The 15,426-nt window shown below is 40.4% G+C and overlaps 1 protein-coding gene and 1 long non-coding RNA gene across 3 annotated transcripts in view; one reads left to right on the top strand and one right to left on the bottom strand.

Moving 5' to 3' along the window:
* Window positions 1-258: 258 nt before the first annotated feature.
* LOC110833140 (kelch-like protein 10) lies at window positions 259-15,008 on the top strand. Of its 2 annotated transcripts, none has more exons than XM_087347538.1 (10): window positions 259-455; window positions 4,094-4,281; window positions 5,521-5,772; window positions 7,151-7,430; window positions 9,105-9,341; window positions 10,217-10,386; window positions 10,702-10,871; window positions 11,706-11,864; window positions 12,747-12,948; window positions 14,453-15,007. In XM_087347538.1, the coding sequence occupies exons 2-10, from the start codon at window positions 4,097-4,099 to the stop codon at window positions 14,613-14,615; spliced, it is 1,818 nt and encodes a 605-aa protein (XP_087203664.1). In that variant the 5' UTR covers window positions 259-455; window positions 4,094-4,096; the 3' UTR covers window positions 14,616-15,007. The 2 variants fall into 2 exon arrangements, with proteins under 2 accessions (XP_087203664.1, XP_087203665.1); XM_087347539.1 differs by lacking the exon at window positions 259-455 and adding an exon at window positions 2,477-2,541 and having other exon boundaries at window positions 14,453-15,008.
* LOC110833149 (uncharacterized) overlaps window positions 696-15,426 on the bottom strand; it is a 38,155-nt gene continuing 23,424 nt past the window's right edge. The window contains exons 2-3 of the long non-coding RNA XR_002544140.2: window positions 7,137-7,259; window positions 696-4,177 (exon numbers count right to left, since the gene is read on the bottom strand). This is a non-coding gene — a long non-coding RNA (uncharacterized LOC110833149). The remainder of the gene's footprint in view (window positions 4,178-7,136; window positions 7,260-15,426) is intronic.

The raw sequence follows: 15,426 nt of genomic DNA, 5'->3' as shown, positions 1-15,426 counted from the left end.
TCATGTGAGCTCCTGCGTCTACAACAATGTAAGAAAAATATTCGAATTTCTAAACCACACCTGCAACAATGTTGGTTGAGCATGCCACAAGGCTCTTTTCTCGTTTATTATGCACGCAGTATAATAGCCTGAATGAACCGTATTGCACTCCACTCTTTTACCGCAGAAACTGATTGTTACGTCATCTGCTTACTCGGCATTGTTGCATTAGTATATATTGACATCAACAATGGGATTTCGTTATTGTGGAAAGAGCTGAGCTGTGAATCGCTTGTAGAAGAAGTGCTTCGTAGAGTAGATAATATTGTGCTGTTAAAAACGTTTTAGGATATCACAAGTACTTATCTTATATAAGAATTATTAAGAAATCTGTGACACTCTCTCCATTTTATTTTTGATTCAACTGATCATTGTCGGTGGACATCGTCGTATCTTCCTCTTGAACGAAGTTTGAGGTAAGGGATTCGTATTTATTATTGTTGTTCATCACATTTAATGTTTTCATCTGCATTTGTGAACTCGTGTAAGGGAATTAGGCTTGTCTTCTTTTGACGTAAATACGTCTACACGGAAGGGTCATTCGGCAAAAACAGCGTTAGTTACGAAGCCGATTCAAGTTTAAGTGTTCATTCCTCAGGACTGGTAAGAGTAAGGGTAATGTAACTTATATGTAAAATGATCAGTAAATAAGGTCCTTTAAGAATCTGTAATGTATTTTATTGTAATTATAATTGTTTATACATTTATTGTAATTTTAATGAACCAATGTGTACAATTCCTTTGAAAGGGTTACAAAGTTAAAATATTTGGGAACAACAATAACAAATCAAAATGGTATTCATGAGGAAGTTAGGAAGAGACTAAATTTCGGAAATGCTTGCTACTTCTCAGTTCAAAATATTTTGTCTTCCCGTCTAATTTCTAAGAACCTGGAAATTTTGCCTGTTGTTTCGTATGGGTACGAAACATGGTCTCTCACTCAGATGGAGGAACACAGATTGCTGGTGTTTGAGAATCGGGTGTTGAGGAGGATATTTGGGCCTAAGAGAGAAGACGATGGGGCATGGAGAAAACTGCATAATGATGAGCTTAAAAATTTGTACTCCTCCCCCAGTATTGTCAGGGTGATCAAGTAGAGAAGAATGAGATGGGCAGGGCAAGTAGCGCGCATGGATGGAGCAAAAGTTTGCAACGGGTATTGGCGGGTAAGCCTTAGGGGAAGAGACCGCTGGGGAGACCTAGACGTAGATGGGAGGATAATCTCAGGCGGGATCTATGGGAGATAGGAGTTGAAGAAAACTGGGTTTTGTTGGCCCAGGACAGGGTCCGGTGGAGGACTTTGGTTACTTCGCTGATGAACCTTCGGGTTCAGTAAGCCATCTAGTTAGTTAGCTAGTTCAATGTGTACAATTTTCAATGCATCTGGCGCGTTAAGCGCCCGCCTCTCGAAAACCGTAAGAGACGGATCTGGACACACTCAATTTTTTTTTCAACTACCAACAATGATTAAATATGGACCGACAATGGCCAACTTTTATGTGAACACCTACGTGTATAACAATGCAAGAAAAAAAGATTGGAATTTCTAACCCACGCCTGCAACAATATTGGTCGAGCATGCCGTAAGGCTCTTTTCTCATTTACTAGAGCAGAGCGCTCCTTTCGGAGCTCCTCGGGCGGGTTGGTCAAGTTTGTAAAACGCAACCAACCTTGTGTAAGAAACTAAACTAACCCCCCTTCTTTTTCAGCGTCTTGTTTTTTTTCGTTCCTCTGTTCTTAGGGAATAAGTTTTTCTACGTGTGTCGTTAATATGGTCTCGTCTATCATTGTAAGTATTCTTTCGCTCTTCTTTATTTCTTAAATAGGTCTGATGTAGTAGTTCTTTACGTCGCTGTTCAGAGGCCAACTGTTCTTGGTCAGTAAACGTTCTACGTCCAGCCCCACCCTTGCAAATCTTCGTCTTAAAATCGATCATAATAGTTTTTGTAATCGTAATATATAGAGTATATGAGTAGTATTATTAGTATCACTTTACCTTGTTGCAGTTGTTGGATTTGGTACTTCAAATAGTTGATAACTTCTTTTTTTACTTTTCTGATGTTTTAGGCCAACTGTCAGTCAATTTTTAATAATGCAACGTGCTGCTTCTGGAGCAGTGATAATGCGACTGGCTTGGTAGTAAAGCGTTATTTGTTTACTCGGCATTGTTGTGTTGTAATCGGCATTGTTGTGGTCCACAACAATGCCGAGTAAACAAATATCTGTTGACATTGTTGATGACGTCATTTCTTGAAGACAACGAGGAATCACAAATTTTTATAGTAGATTATGTATGCAGTATAATAGCCTGAATAAACCGTAATGCACTCCATTCACTTACCTAAGAAATTAATTGTTACGTCATTTGTTTACTCGGCATTGTTGTGTTTCATATTGCCGTCAACAATCCGCTTTGTTATTGTAGAAATAGCTGAGGGAGGGGAGTTGACAAGTTATTGGTTTAGTGGCCTGAAGGAAGGAGACCTCTGGGGAGACCTCGGCGTAGGTGGGAGGATAACATTAAGATGGACCTTAGGGAGATGTTACTCGATGGAGCGAACTGGATGCAACTGGCTTAGGATAGACCCCCGTGGCGGGCTTTTTGAACACGATGATGAACCTTCTGGTTCCGTAAAGGAAGTGGGCTGTTTTTTGACAAGCCGAATTTCAATCGACGTTTCATAGAATATCTTGCACATTGCAGTGTATGAGTACCGTGATGTAGGCCTGAACTATGCATGCGTTAGAACAACGAACAACTTTTGTGACTGTGCCCAACTGTAATTCTCGCGTTCATTTAATAAATTTAAATTACATTTTGTTTTTGTAGTGCATACAAATGTGTAACTTAGGCAGGAAAGTCCTTAATCATGTAAGCTGTTAAGCACTTTCAGTTCTACAGAGAGACAAGAACTCAAAATGTTTGTGCCTATGAAAAGGCGTAGCCTTCTTTTTCCAAAATTTATTTGTAAACTGTCTTGTTCTGCATCAAAGGTCACACAATTTCCATGGCATATTTTTCTCGTACTTTTTTTTAAATCGGTTCACCAGAGTACAGGCATCTGAGACTTTATAGATTACATTGATATTTTATACTTAATATCTAGGTACGTAGTTTACATATAAGAAGATTTAACTTTATGCGAGTAATGACAAACACGCGACATGACTTAATATTGCCCATATCAGTCACATCTTCAGGGTGATTAAGCCAAGAAGAGTGAGATGGGCGGGGCATGTGGAGTGCATGGATGGGGTGAGAGGTGTGCACCGGGTATTTTTGGAAAGCCTGAGAAGAAGAGGCCGCTGGGGAGACCTAGACGTAGATGGGAGATTAATCGCAGGCGGGATCTATGGCAGATAGAATTTGAAGGAGAGTGGATTTTGTTGGCCCAGGGCAGGGTCCGGTGGAGGGCTTTGGTTAGATCGGTGATGAAACTTCTGGTTCCGTAAGCCGTCTAGGTAGTTTGTTTGTTAGTTAGTTAGTTATATGTCGCACTTACAGCTTTGTCATTTAATGTTGGATCTCAACAGACATTTCTGTTACAAAGATAAAAACTGATTCCATGGAGCCGAAGTCCTGCTTGAGAATCTAACAGTAGCCTAGGTTATCAAATGTCTCGCCCCTTATGAAACATGAAGTTTCATGTCCGTGTTTACAAGACCCCGCCTCTAAGCCACATCCACAAGCCACATCTTCATTCCCCACGTCTCTAAGATCCATTTTAATATTATCATACAAACGCATAGGACTCTCAAGTGACCTTTTCTTTTCAGGTCTTCCGATTAAAAAGTTACACTTCTTGTCTCTGCCATGTGTACTACATGTCCCGCCCATCTCATCACCCTTGATCTGACAGACTACAATTTATTAATTAGTGAAGAAATCTATAAAGCTCCTTATTACGCAATTTTCATCATTCCCTTGTCAGTAACTCTCTCGCAGGACCAGATAATCTTCTCAATACCGTGTTCCCTCTCAGTCACTCTCAGTTGATGTGCACACGTGTCAGTATGAAGAAAAACGTTTAACAGCGAAGGACTGTCTTTTCAGGAGATGGAGTTAAACCAAAGTCGCAGTTGTTCTCAAGATGGCGGCAGGCGCACGCGCACCGAAGCATTGGCCTCTCTGAATGAGCTGAAAGAGAAGAACGTGTTAAGTGACGCGGTGTTGAGGTTGGAAGATGGCGGCTCCTTTCCAGTCCACAGAATGATTCTCTCCATGTGCAGCGAATATTTCAGGTTTGTTTATTAACTGACGCGGTTGATTAAAATGTGAAATAAGGACATAATAGAGGCGGTGAGGAAGAAGACTAATGTCTTCTGGACGTTGCGCCGTAGAAAATGAGTGGTATTTCAGACGTACTTCCTGCTTTCTTTCCTTGATGATCGAGGCAGTAAGCACCTGTAAAGAAAAGTCCTATAATTTCTACGAGATAACACGACGCAACATCACAGAAGACGGACGTGGTTTTTTGTACTAATTTTTAAGTGCGGTTGTACCAAGGTGATAGTCAATCGATCTGGTGGGAGAATTAGAATCCATTTCCAAAACTTCTTTGTTTTAATACATAAAGACGACCGACAAAGTCCAGAAGTAAGTTGGCAATGCACCTTCGTCACGCCATTGTCTAGGACATTGAAAGCTGCTGTGTGTTGCTCTCTCTGAAATATAATAAATTGTAACGAAGCACTTCGCGAAAAAAGTTTTATTTGTAGGAGAGAATCGTTCGGGAATGTGTGCATGCGTTAATTTGCATGTTTTTTAAATAAACATGCGGTGCGTTCTTGAAATGAGAAATTAATTATAACCGTGAACCATTGTTCCTGTTTTCCAACTGACTTTTCTCACGTCATGTTACAAGATGTACCCCTCTTTCAGTTTTCCGACAATCAAAGCTTTCCGCTTGTCTTGCACTGCAAAGCCCTTAATTTGCAATAGAAAATTGTTTGTTTGCTGGTTGGCGATCACTTTTTAAGGCCACGTAGAAACATCAGCTTTTCTTTTAAGTTGTTTATTGTCGGGAAACTGTTTTGACAGAACAAATAGATTTCATATTTCGAACTGATCAATCAGTGGAATGTACAGCCTGCGATGAATGTTGAAATAATTGTATTAATTTGCTGGTTGGCCTTAAAATTTCTGTTGTAGTTGTTATAACCTCAGATATCTCCTAAAGGAGTCAAGAGTATGTAAGAAACGAGGTGACCATTCTATAGTAGAAATGTTCGTTGATTGCCTTCCGATTTTTAAGTTATATTCTGTTAAGTCTACGCACCCTGTGGCAGTTAATCTGTTCCCATTAGTACACATTCTGGGAGTTTTTGAAGTATTCAGATAACAAAAATTCATCCACCACATTGACAAAAGGACACTTTTATTTGGCTACGTGAATTATAAAAACTTAAAGTTTATGCGCATGGCTTGTAATTTTCTGCTCGCCGTTTCTCCAAATCGACGACTGCTTCGTGACGTTTCAGGAAATTCTTCACTACAAAACTGCACACCAGTGAGCAGACTGATATTCTCCTCCACGGAGTCAGCTCAGATGTGATGACCCAGATACTGGGTTATGTTTATTTTCGCAAGATGGACATCCACTCTGACAACGTGCGTCAGGTGCTCGTGGCGGCTGACTATTTGTGTATACCAAGCGTTACTAAACTCTGCTGCGATTTCATCAAGGAAGAGATAGACGCCGAAAACTGTATCGACATCATGCAGTTCGCAAGGTAATTGATGTTCATTTGTCATTTGCTGTGACGCCAGCCTTCGTCGCTGGAGCGAAGCAGCTTTACTCAAGAGAGCAGCTGAGTGCCGGGTCGCAGATTAAACCCTCTGACTGAGGACTGGGCAAATTATAAAGCGTTGTAGGTCAGGGCTATTATTAATGTCCCTGTAATTTAAATGTTCTGATTTAACTGCTTATGTTTTGAGCATCAATATGACCAGCAGATGACTAATTTCATCATGTAGAACGTGAATCGCGACCTATTGCAGGGTCACAATTATCTGTGTCTTCCTCTTGAATTCCGTCTCTTCTTTCTTTCTTTCTCTGCGGCATTCTTTGCTTCTTACATAATCCTCCCTATATCAAAATCAACATTCAGCCCCACATATTTCTGCATACAGCAAAACCTCTGTTAACCGACCCTCGTTTATCCGATTCCCTCATTAAGCGACCGAATTTCAACCAGATCGGTTGCGATCGGTTTCCACCGGCGAGAGTGTTTAAAGCGATATCCACGCGGTACAGTTCATTGATCTAACCTCACACACAGATTTTGTTGATTATTATGGACACTTCAAGACATTTAGAGAATTTGTTATTATCGGGCAAAGACAAAAAACAACCTTCTGGTCCCCGTAGAAGCTGAACCCCTACCCTTCTTGTTCAGGACAACATGGCAATCAAATCAACTGACATTGGCAGAATCACACCAGAACCTCCACTTCATGTGATGGACAAAGTTACTGATAAATTCACTATTTTAATATAGGGACTACTTCGAACAGCGCCGACGAGTGACTTTTGCCGTCGACTTGTGCGTGCGAAACGCCCGCTTCATCCGCCGACGAGGAAAATCTGTATTGCATCTCTATATATTTGTTCATATCCATGAACACGTTCCCCTTTCCCTCTCTCATCCGACTTATCGGCTTATCCGACCCGTGGTTCCCCCCATATAGTCCGGTTAAACGAGGTCTCACTGGATTAACACACAGAGTTAACACAATGTCGTTTCGCCAAGGTTGATGCCTGAAATCTAAATTGTACACTTGTCACTCACTGCCTTCTTTACTTGCGTACATCGTGCATTATTTTCAACCTATAACTTTATCACGAGGACGAGCGGGCATTGCCTGGGAACCTTCGTAGCCAAAAAATTTCTATTTTGGCCCGGTTAAACGGAGCGTCTCTCATCGTTGCCTCTCCACGTGCCTGCTCTCAGTCTCACTCATTCGGGCTTCAAAGGGCTAAGGTAAAATGTGGAGGCGAAATACTGTGGTGTGCGAATGCTTGAGAATTGAGCTCTTGATGCAGCGTTTCAATGTGTCAGAGTTCGAAGGAGATCGATTCTGAGTCGGCTCTTACCTTCGCTGTCGCAGGTTTTACTTCTGTGCCGACCTTGAGACCGAAGCTGGTCGCTTCGTTCTGCGCCACTTCGTGGTAGTGTCTCAGCAGAACGAAGAAGTCCTAGAACTGGCTGCACAGGAGCTGCAAGCAATAATCGAGTCTGATGAACTGAACGTTAAGTACGAGGAAGATGTGTGGGAGTGCGTTCTCCGGTGGATCAACCACGACCCGGACAACAGGAAAGGCCACATCGCGGACCTCTTGGATGGCATCAGACTGGGACTACTTGACGAACAGTTTTTCCTGGAGACGGTCAGTATGCCCCTGAAATCGTGGATTTTTATGGGAACTGAAGCCCGCATTTCCAATTCCGTTTTCACACGCAATTCGTAACTAATTAATGCAAATCGTGAGCCTTTCACTTCGTCACGTGTAAGGCCGTCCGTCTGTCCGCAGATCAAGCTCAAGAACGTCTAAACGGATGTTCATTAGATTTAATATTGATGAGCTTTAACAGAATCTGTTGACGCATTCCAGTTCTGGTTTAAATCTTACATTAACAACGTTAAAATTACACAATGATTTTAATGCCTTATTCCGCGCAAAATTTGCTGCGTGAGAAATCCCGATATTATCTTAGTTACCATGGTTACAATAAGTACCTGTGGAATGCCGCTGGTAGCACGCTCGCATATGTTTGTGTATGTGCAAAACAAATATTCGATTCGTCCTTTTATTCAGATATGTGGTTGGAGTTAATAATCGTCTTTTATTCATCTTCTGTAAGTTTGACGGTCCGAGTGTGCTACAATATTTAATTACAGTTTCAGCGTTTATTAAGATCCATTACGTGTTTCAGCTCAACTACAGCATTCCACCGTTAACTACATTCAAACGTCCACTCAGCTTGAATAGAAAAATCCTCCAACAGATAAATCACATCTTCTACTTAACCAAAGATCCCGCTGCCATAAGAAGCGTATCTTACCTGCTATAATAATTTCACGCATTTCCGACGATATATATAGTCAAACCGAGATCACTTCAGTGTGATAAGCCTCAGCTGATTGACCACATAGGGACAACATATATCCGAAAAGTGCAGCAAGATAGCTTCGTATTTCCTCCAAGAGTAAATTACCCCAGGGGCTTCAAACTCATAGACAGCTTCAACATTCGAATATTTTAACCGCCATCTAACGAAGCAACCGTACAACTTATGATATTCTTTCTTCCATTTCATCAAGCGCTTTAACCCGAGAGATAAATTTTTCCTACTCAAGGTCAAATGTCCTGTGATTTCAGCCACACACATCTTACGAATACGTGTGAAAGAATCGCACGGATTCATGGAAATGTTATCAGCATCAAATCTCTTTACAATTTATCATTCGTATCCACTGGTTTCGAACACTTAAAGAGAACCACCTGATGATGACGAATTAAGGTCGAAACATGCAATGGCTCTTAATAGACATCGAGACCATAATCACATGCTGTTGTGTTGCCTGGCCTTCAACCCGACCATCATCATGCAGCAGGCTGCCTCCCTTAAAACTCGAAGCAACTAATTGTCATAGTTTTCTTTCTTTGCTGCGTAATTTTGACGACTAATTAAAGTTATCGAATCCAAAAGAATGTGGTGATCGCAGCGTGCATCTCGAACTGGAGAGACGAGAAATAAATTACAATTTTTGAATGTAACTCAAAATGCAACCCTTACTGAAGTATTTAACTTTCGGTTGAAACAAATTTCAATACATTTATCTAAAATCGATTTAACCTTGATTTCTCTTCTCTCCATAACCTGTACATTTGTTAAGAGCGTCGTTACATAAACTAACAAACATGTTTTCCTATATAGTATACCATAGTCTACTTCGGGGAGGTCCCATCCAAATTATGTGTGAATTTATTGTCTCCTCTGCAATGAAACATGGCTCCCCTTCCTAAAATTTATAAGGCCCACATTGAACTGTTTAACAGGTATCAAAGCACCCGTACGTGACGGAAAATGATGGGTGCAGACCATTGATCTCGGAGACGGTCGCGTTTCTGCGCTACTCACAAATGATGAAGAAGGAAGGCAAGGAAATCGTGACACCAAGGATTGCCCGCCCGCGAATCCCACAGTACAATCTTTTTGCTATTGGTGGGACTCGTGGCGGAAAGCCGACAGATGTGATCGAAGCGTACGACGCACGAGCAGACCGGTGGAGTGTGGTGAGTTGCGCGCATTTCTACTCTTACCGTGCCTTGTTAAATGACGCCACCGAGAAAACTACTTTTCCTACTTATATTTTTACTAAGTAACTGTTTATTCAAGCTTAATCACAAGTATGTCTTTGTCTCTTTTTTTCCTGCTAATTTATTTTCATTGCAGTGAACCCTTTTTAAGAGAAGCTCCAAAGACATGAATTAAAAAGAATAAATACATAAATAACACAGGTGCTGAGTCTCATGTTCAATGTAAGTTCTAACAGTAATCGACGAAGGATACTAAGTTTGCCTTAAATACCATTTACAACAAGCGTCCTATATCAACTGTCATGGCAACCTGCCTGCTGATTTTAGACATGAAACGAAATATTTGTCGATCAGTGGATTTCAACGTAATAAATAAAGTACCGATCAATGTCGATGTTGGTTGTCTGCGTGGTAATGCCTCGTGAATTAGAAGGCTGACACACTCTTTGGGGGGAGGGACGTACTGCCTTCAGCTTTGCGTTGATAAAACCCAAAACACCAACATCTGTCTCTACCATCGTACGAACCTGATATGTCAGCTGTTGATCAGAAATTAATTCTACATTTGTCTGTCGTACTTAACGAGTGCACTGGTAATGTTTGAGCTTCTCTTCGGGGTCTTCCTGTTTCCCCCGTCTCTCATAATTCCATCATTTGCTCCAAGTTAATTTCTCACGGTCTTTGTCGAGTTCGGTAGGCCACCCAGCACGGTGTAGCAGTTTCGGTCCACTGTTGGGGGTTGCACCTCTGCTCAGTGGTTGTTCGGTTGCTTGGACTCTAATGTAAGGACTTCACATCAGTAGACCAAATGACCCAAAGAAACATTAAGCCATAACCTGTCTTTCCTGCAGGTGGAGACGGTCGACTCGATAGGTCCGCGAGCCGAACACGGCACGGCAGTTGTCGGTTTCGACATTTACGTCATCGGCGGTACCGACGGCTTTGAATGTTTAAACTCATGTCGCTGCTTCAACGCTGTAACGAAGACATGCCGCGAGGTGGCGCCCATGAATGCCCGGAGGTAAGATGCAGCTTGGTAACTAAGGAACTCCTTGGAACAGAGTCCTTCTTCAAAGGCTGATAGTCGCTCCGTTGTTCAAGTTATAAATGTGCGCTGGGGATGTAAAATTGTACCAATCACATACAGGAGCATCGTGCAAAGTGTGAATAGGTAGGACCTTTGGGACAATGTTGGTTTTAAGAATACGATTTGCTTGTTAATTCATTTGAATTATGATTTGACAATGGCGAGCGAACAACTGCGTTCTGCGAGAGGACATGCTTCTGAATCAACAATAAATGAGCATAGCAGCGCGTGTACTTTTTATCATTTCAGACGCAAATTAAGTGTGGCAGTTCTGCGAGGTGCAGTTTACGCAATGGGCGGTCACCATGGTCATTCGGATCTAGGATCGGCGGAAAGATACGACTGCACGACGAACCAGTGGTCTTTCATCGCTTCCATGAACACAGGGCGACGCAGTGCAAGTGCGGCTGTACTGAATGGTACGTAAATCCTGTGAAACAGAAATGCGTGAAATAGTGTCTGTCTATCCGCGTGTAACAACGCAAGAACGCTTAAAGAATTCGCAGGAATTGAAGCTCTCGCTGTGGCGAGTACGAAGATGGCTGTCGTTTCGCTTGTGCCGACGTTTCAGTCGATATTTATGCCTTTATCATCAAGGCATTGTCCCATTTTCTTTTATTATCTCTTTCTTTTATCTGTGCTACGTGCTAGGTTATTTCACAGACTGCAACGGCTTGAAGTTCTGAGTGTGTGCTGGTTTCTTCTGATCTTGTAAGCTGTCTCTGTACATCGTCTTCTGCCTTTGTAGTGTACACTAGGAGTGAATGCAAACAACCATCAAACTATGAAATGGATCTCATATAATACAGATTGTATATGTTTTTGAGACAGTTAATAATCTCATGTAAATAGCACATTGTATAATAAATGTAGAGCACCGCTTGGCAGCTCGTATCGTACACCTATGGTACCAAATTTAATAAAATTCGTGTAACAGAAGATGTAACTTACCGTCATTTCCATTCCGCATTAATTTACGCACTTTATGCTGTTTATATAAAATTTTATCAGTTTCTCGTTTCCTTTGACACGCTGATTGTCTGCATTCGAAACGAAGAAACAGATGAACAGAGACAGCCGTGTCTGTGAAGTTTCTGTGACACGAAGGGGGATATTAAATACAATATCATTAATAGAATTACATATTTTAGTACGGATTGTCTCACGTTTGTTCTCTGCACCGACCAGTTAAAGCCTCTGCCTACACCAAATATGTGTACAGTTCGTGTCATATAGTTTATTTGTTTTTACAGAAAAAATATACGTCGCTGGTGGATTTAATGGTTATGATAAACTAAACTTGGTGGAAGTTTATGACCCGGACACCGACCAGTGGACGTACGTTGCACCAATGCTTTCTCGACGTCCCCTTTTTTCTTGCGTCGAGTTCCACGGCTGTCTGTACGTCCTAGGTGAGAATTCTGGACATTCTGAGTGATGCTCCTCTATCATTTTTACAGAACTTGTTATTGTGAAATGTGTTCCTGGTTTTTCTTTGAGTGACTGAGATTTTATGAACAGCATTTTAAACCGATTCCTGGTTTCGATTCCTTTCTCCACAAAGAACACTAACTAATAACGCGTAATCTCTTGTGGTATCACAAGTAACTTATGCCCCATTTGTCAAACAATCCCAGTTTTAAAGGTAAATATTTTGTTCTTGTAGCAAGGGAATTTCAGTTTGCCGTGCTGTTATCTCCAAAAAGCCGGTGGTTTAAAGCAGTCCCTTCGCAGTCTTTGCTTTTCGCACGTAGTTTCATGAAACAGAAAACAGATGTCAGGCGCAATTTCCTGACGCTACAAGTACGAAAATAATATTGTAGCTATTTCATCCTTAATTTCGTTCCTGGTACTAATACTAACACTGCAAAAGGGAATCGATTTTCTTCGTTGCATTTCATTCATTCGTTCCGTTTACGGAATTACAAATTTTAAGATCGTAAAGTCCATGGGTAAGACCTGCGCATTTTGAAGCACTGAAGTTACCAGAAATACATTTATCTTGTAAGTTATAAAAGGTAATCTTCAAGGTAAGATACCACTTGCGATATAGGCGTAAACGGAAGGATAATATTAAAATGTTTGTATGATCTAGAGTATGTGAGAAGAGTTCAACTACCGACTTTTATGAATAAGGTAATTAATCATGTGGCTCTATAAAGGCCAAACATTTCGTGGTCAGGTGACTGAGTAATAATTATCAAGAAGGGCCCCGCCTAATGGGGTTAGAATAAGTTTCGTTTGGCAGTTTTTTATATGCTTTGACCTGTTACGGAATTTGTGTGTGTGAACAGGAGGGCACCCCAGAAGATCAGGCGAGCTCATAACCGAAAAGTATGACCCTGCAGGAAACACGTGGACCGAGATCCCTGCCATGAACTTCTATTCATGTGACTTAAACGCAGAAGTGAACGACGACACGATCTTCGTCATCGGTTGTTATTACGAAACGGACACAATCAGTGACGACAGTTACGACGACAAGGAACATAAATGGTTTGTTTGTTTGTTTATTCATGACTGTATAATCACAAAATGTTACTTTCGAAAAGCACTAGGAAGTGAATCATTTCCGGTCGACATAACCGCGATCTTGCGGATGCTGAGCCGTGTAGTAACATAGAAACTGGCCGACGTTTCGGAGGTTCTTACTGCTTACTCAGGGCCTTGAATACAACGCGCGAAAAATGGGTGAGAGGAATGAGGTGGAATGAAATCAGGTAGGGCGATGTTGCGGTCAAGCTGAATCGTTAAAGCAGAGGGCGAATGACTGGGTAATGTTAATCAGACGTAAGCTCTAACTGCATTGAAAAGAATCTCTTAGTGTAAGTTTCTTTGGTCAGGGTTACTCTCTTGGGCAGGAATTTCTGGCGTTCAGCACATCAGCATCGCCATAATCATCGACTTTCATCAAAGTGTTAGGCCAGTTTCAGGTTTAACGACGCCTATCCGTCTCATGTTCCCATTTTTGATGATGTTTATTTTAAAATGGCTGTCTCTTGGCGTGTTTGACCATGCAGTCTCCTGTCATCTGTTGACGGAGTGAGTAAGGAGCTCCAAAAACATCCCAGAATAAAGGTTTCTTCATACTTGTTTGTTCAAGAGTCAGAAATCCCACTGATATTCATTTGATTTTGATTTTGTCTGTTTTACATCCACCAGAACTTCTCCAGAACTATTTTTGGTGGGACTAAAAGAATTTTTAAATATATTGCTAAAAGAGGGAAATGTTGTCATGGGCGCATGTCTCAAACAAGACGCGCTTATCTCTCCAAAGAAAGTGTGATTAAATTTATTATTCTGACCGAGGGTAATGGCTTAATGAAGTTTATCAAACGTAGCTAGCGCAGAAAACAATTCATTTGACGGCTTTTTAAAATAGTCATAACCTCTCCCTCCACTTTGACGTAATAAAATGTATTAGGTTATAATAGGACAATGGCCGGGGTTCTATGTGCATGAGTGAAAGAAAGATCACGTGGGAACTGTTCTGAAATATGGTGTGGAAATCGTGAATTGAATTCCGATAGGGGGAAGTTTTGTTAAGGTTGTCTGGAAACAAATTATAAGCAACGACGTTTCGGTGGAATCCTGTGCCCTTAGCTTCAAGCAGTTTTCCATTCTACACAAAGACAGAGCCAGCCCATCAGACACGGATATTTTTAGGTTAACACATTTTACGACTCACAAGGATAATTCTTTTATACTTATTCTACACAGAACTCTCTGATATTTTAGAACCCCAAAAGAAAAATTATATATATTTCTAAAAAAATAAATTATTTCTTTACATAAATGCACTGACATTCAAATTATACCTCTATTAAATTTATATTAAATAAATTATTTATGGTAGAATACGCATTCCTTCGTGAGTTACATCATCGCATATTTTCTGTAACTGTAGCAGTGAAATGTGATACAAATTGTCTTGAGTGTAGATAATACTGATGGATGATGAAAGAGGGTTTGTTTTCACTTTTAATATTTCAAATTGCAGGTACAAGGTGACAAACAAGAATGTTTCTAGATACTTCCTGTCGACTTGTGTCGTCAAGAACCTACCTAATGCAAGCGATTACGATTATAAACACAGAGACAATTTAATGAAGCAGCCATGCGCAAAGTACAGAAATAGGAAAAAAGTGATAATATTAATTTAGTTAGTCATAGCTGCTTTCAGATTTCTTCAGAACCGACTTACCAAAAATTTATCATATAAACATAGTGACTGTCAAGTGCAATCCTGAACAACTTCTGCTGATTGAAAACTCTGTTGTGTATTACAATGAAGGGCTCTTTAAGTTATTTTGCACCAATTTATTAAGAATAACGCATAGAAAAGTATAAAATGAGTTTCATAGACAAAAGTCAAAGGAGAACTAAAGGTAAGATTTGTTTTTGTGTTGTTATAAACTGTCTGGAACATTAAAAAAATTTCAAAATGTTAAAAACTTGAAGAATTTATGACTTAATCGTAATTTTGACATTTTTAAATTATAAATTTGATGGTTTGCGGAATTGTTCACAAGTTTATACTAGAATTTCAGACATGTAAACAATAAATTGTGTATTTCGAATACGAGAAAAAATTTGTCAGTTACACTTTTCGTTCCCCTTTTTCGTTCCACTTTTTTGCCGAATGACCCTTCCTTACAGACGTATTTACGTCAAAAAAAATTACCAACCGCTAGAACCCTTTTTTCGATATCAAAAGTTACAAAGTTGAATATAAAGTAGGCATGAAGTGCAATTATAAAATTGAAGTAAAAATATGTTGATACATTTTATTGGATTGGCCACTTGTGATCCTGAATCTGAACGAATGTATTAAACATGTTAAAGTTAAATTTGTGCTTGCTTTGTCCAAGAAATTCGATTCGGTCGCCCACTGCAAATTATGCTACCTGCATGTTAACTGGCGATATACAGATAAATTAAAATCATTACGCGATAATTCAAGACCTAAATATC

This window comes from Zootermopsis nevadensis, unplaced genomic scaffold (genome assembly GCF_977971745.1).
Source record: "Zootermopsis nevadensis isolate Lab colony 2312 unplaced genomic scaffold, Znev_1.0 Znev_ptg000012l, whole genome shotgun sequence".
In the NCBI taxonomy this organism is placed as follows: domain Eukaryota; kingdom Metazoa; phylum Arthropoda; class Insecta; order Blattodea; family Termopsidae; genus Zootermopsis; species Zootermopsis nevadensis.
Note: the sequence above shows the minus strand (reverse complement) of the source record. Positions and strands in the feature narration are given on the sequence as shown.

Bases quoted from the DNA above. Each gene is read 5' to 3' on its own strand.
- LOC110833140 (XM_087347539.1), top strand. From the start codon at position 4,097: ATGGAGTTAAACCAAAGTCGCAGTTGTTCTCAAGATGGCGGCAGGCGC. The intron at 10,872-11,705 runs GTACGTAAATCC...TTGTTTTTACAG, and splicing joins AAGTGCGGCTGTACTGAATG to AAAAAATATACGTCGCTGGT. The intron at 11,865-12,746 runs GTGAGAATTCTG...GTGTGTGAACAG, and splicing joins CGGCTGTCTGTACGTCCTAG to GAGGGCACCCCAGAAGATCA.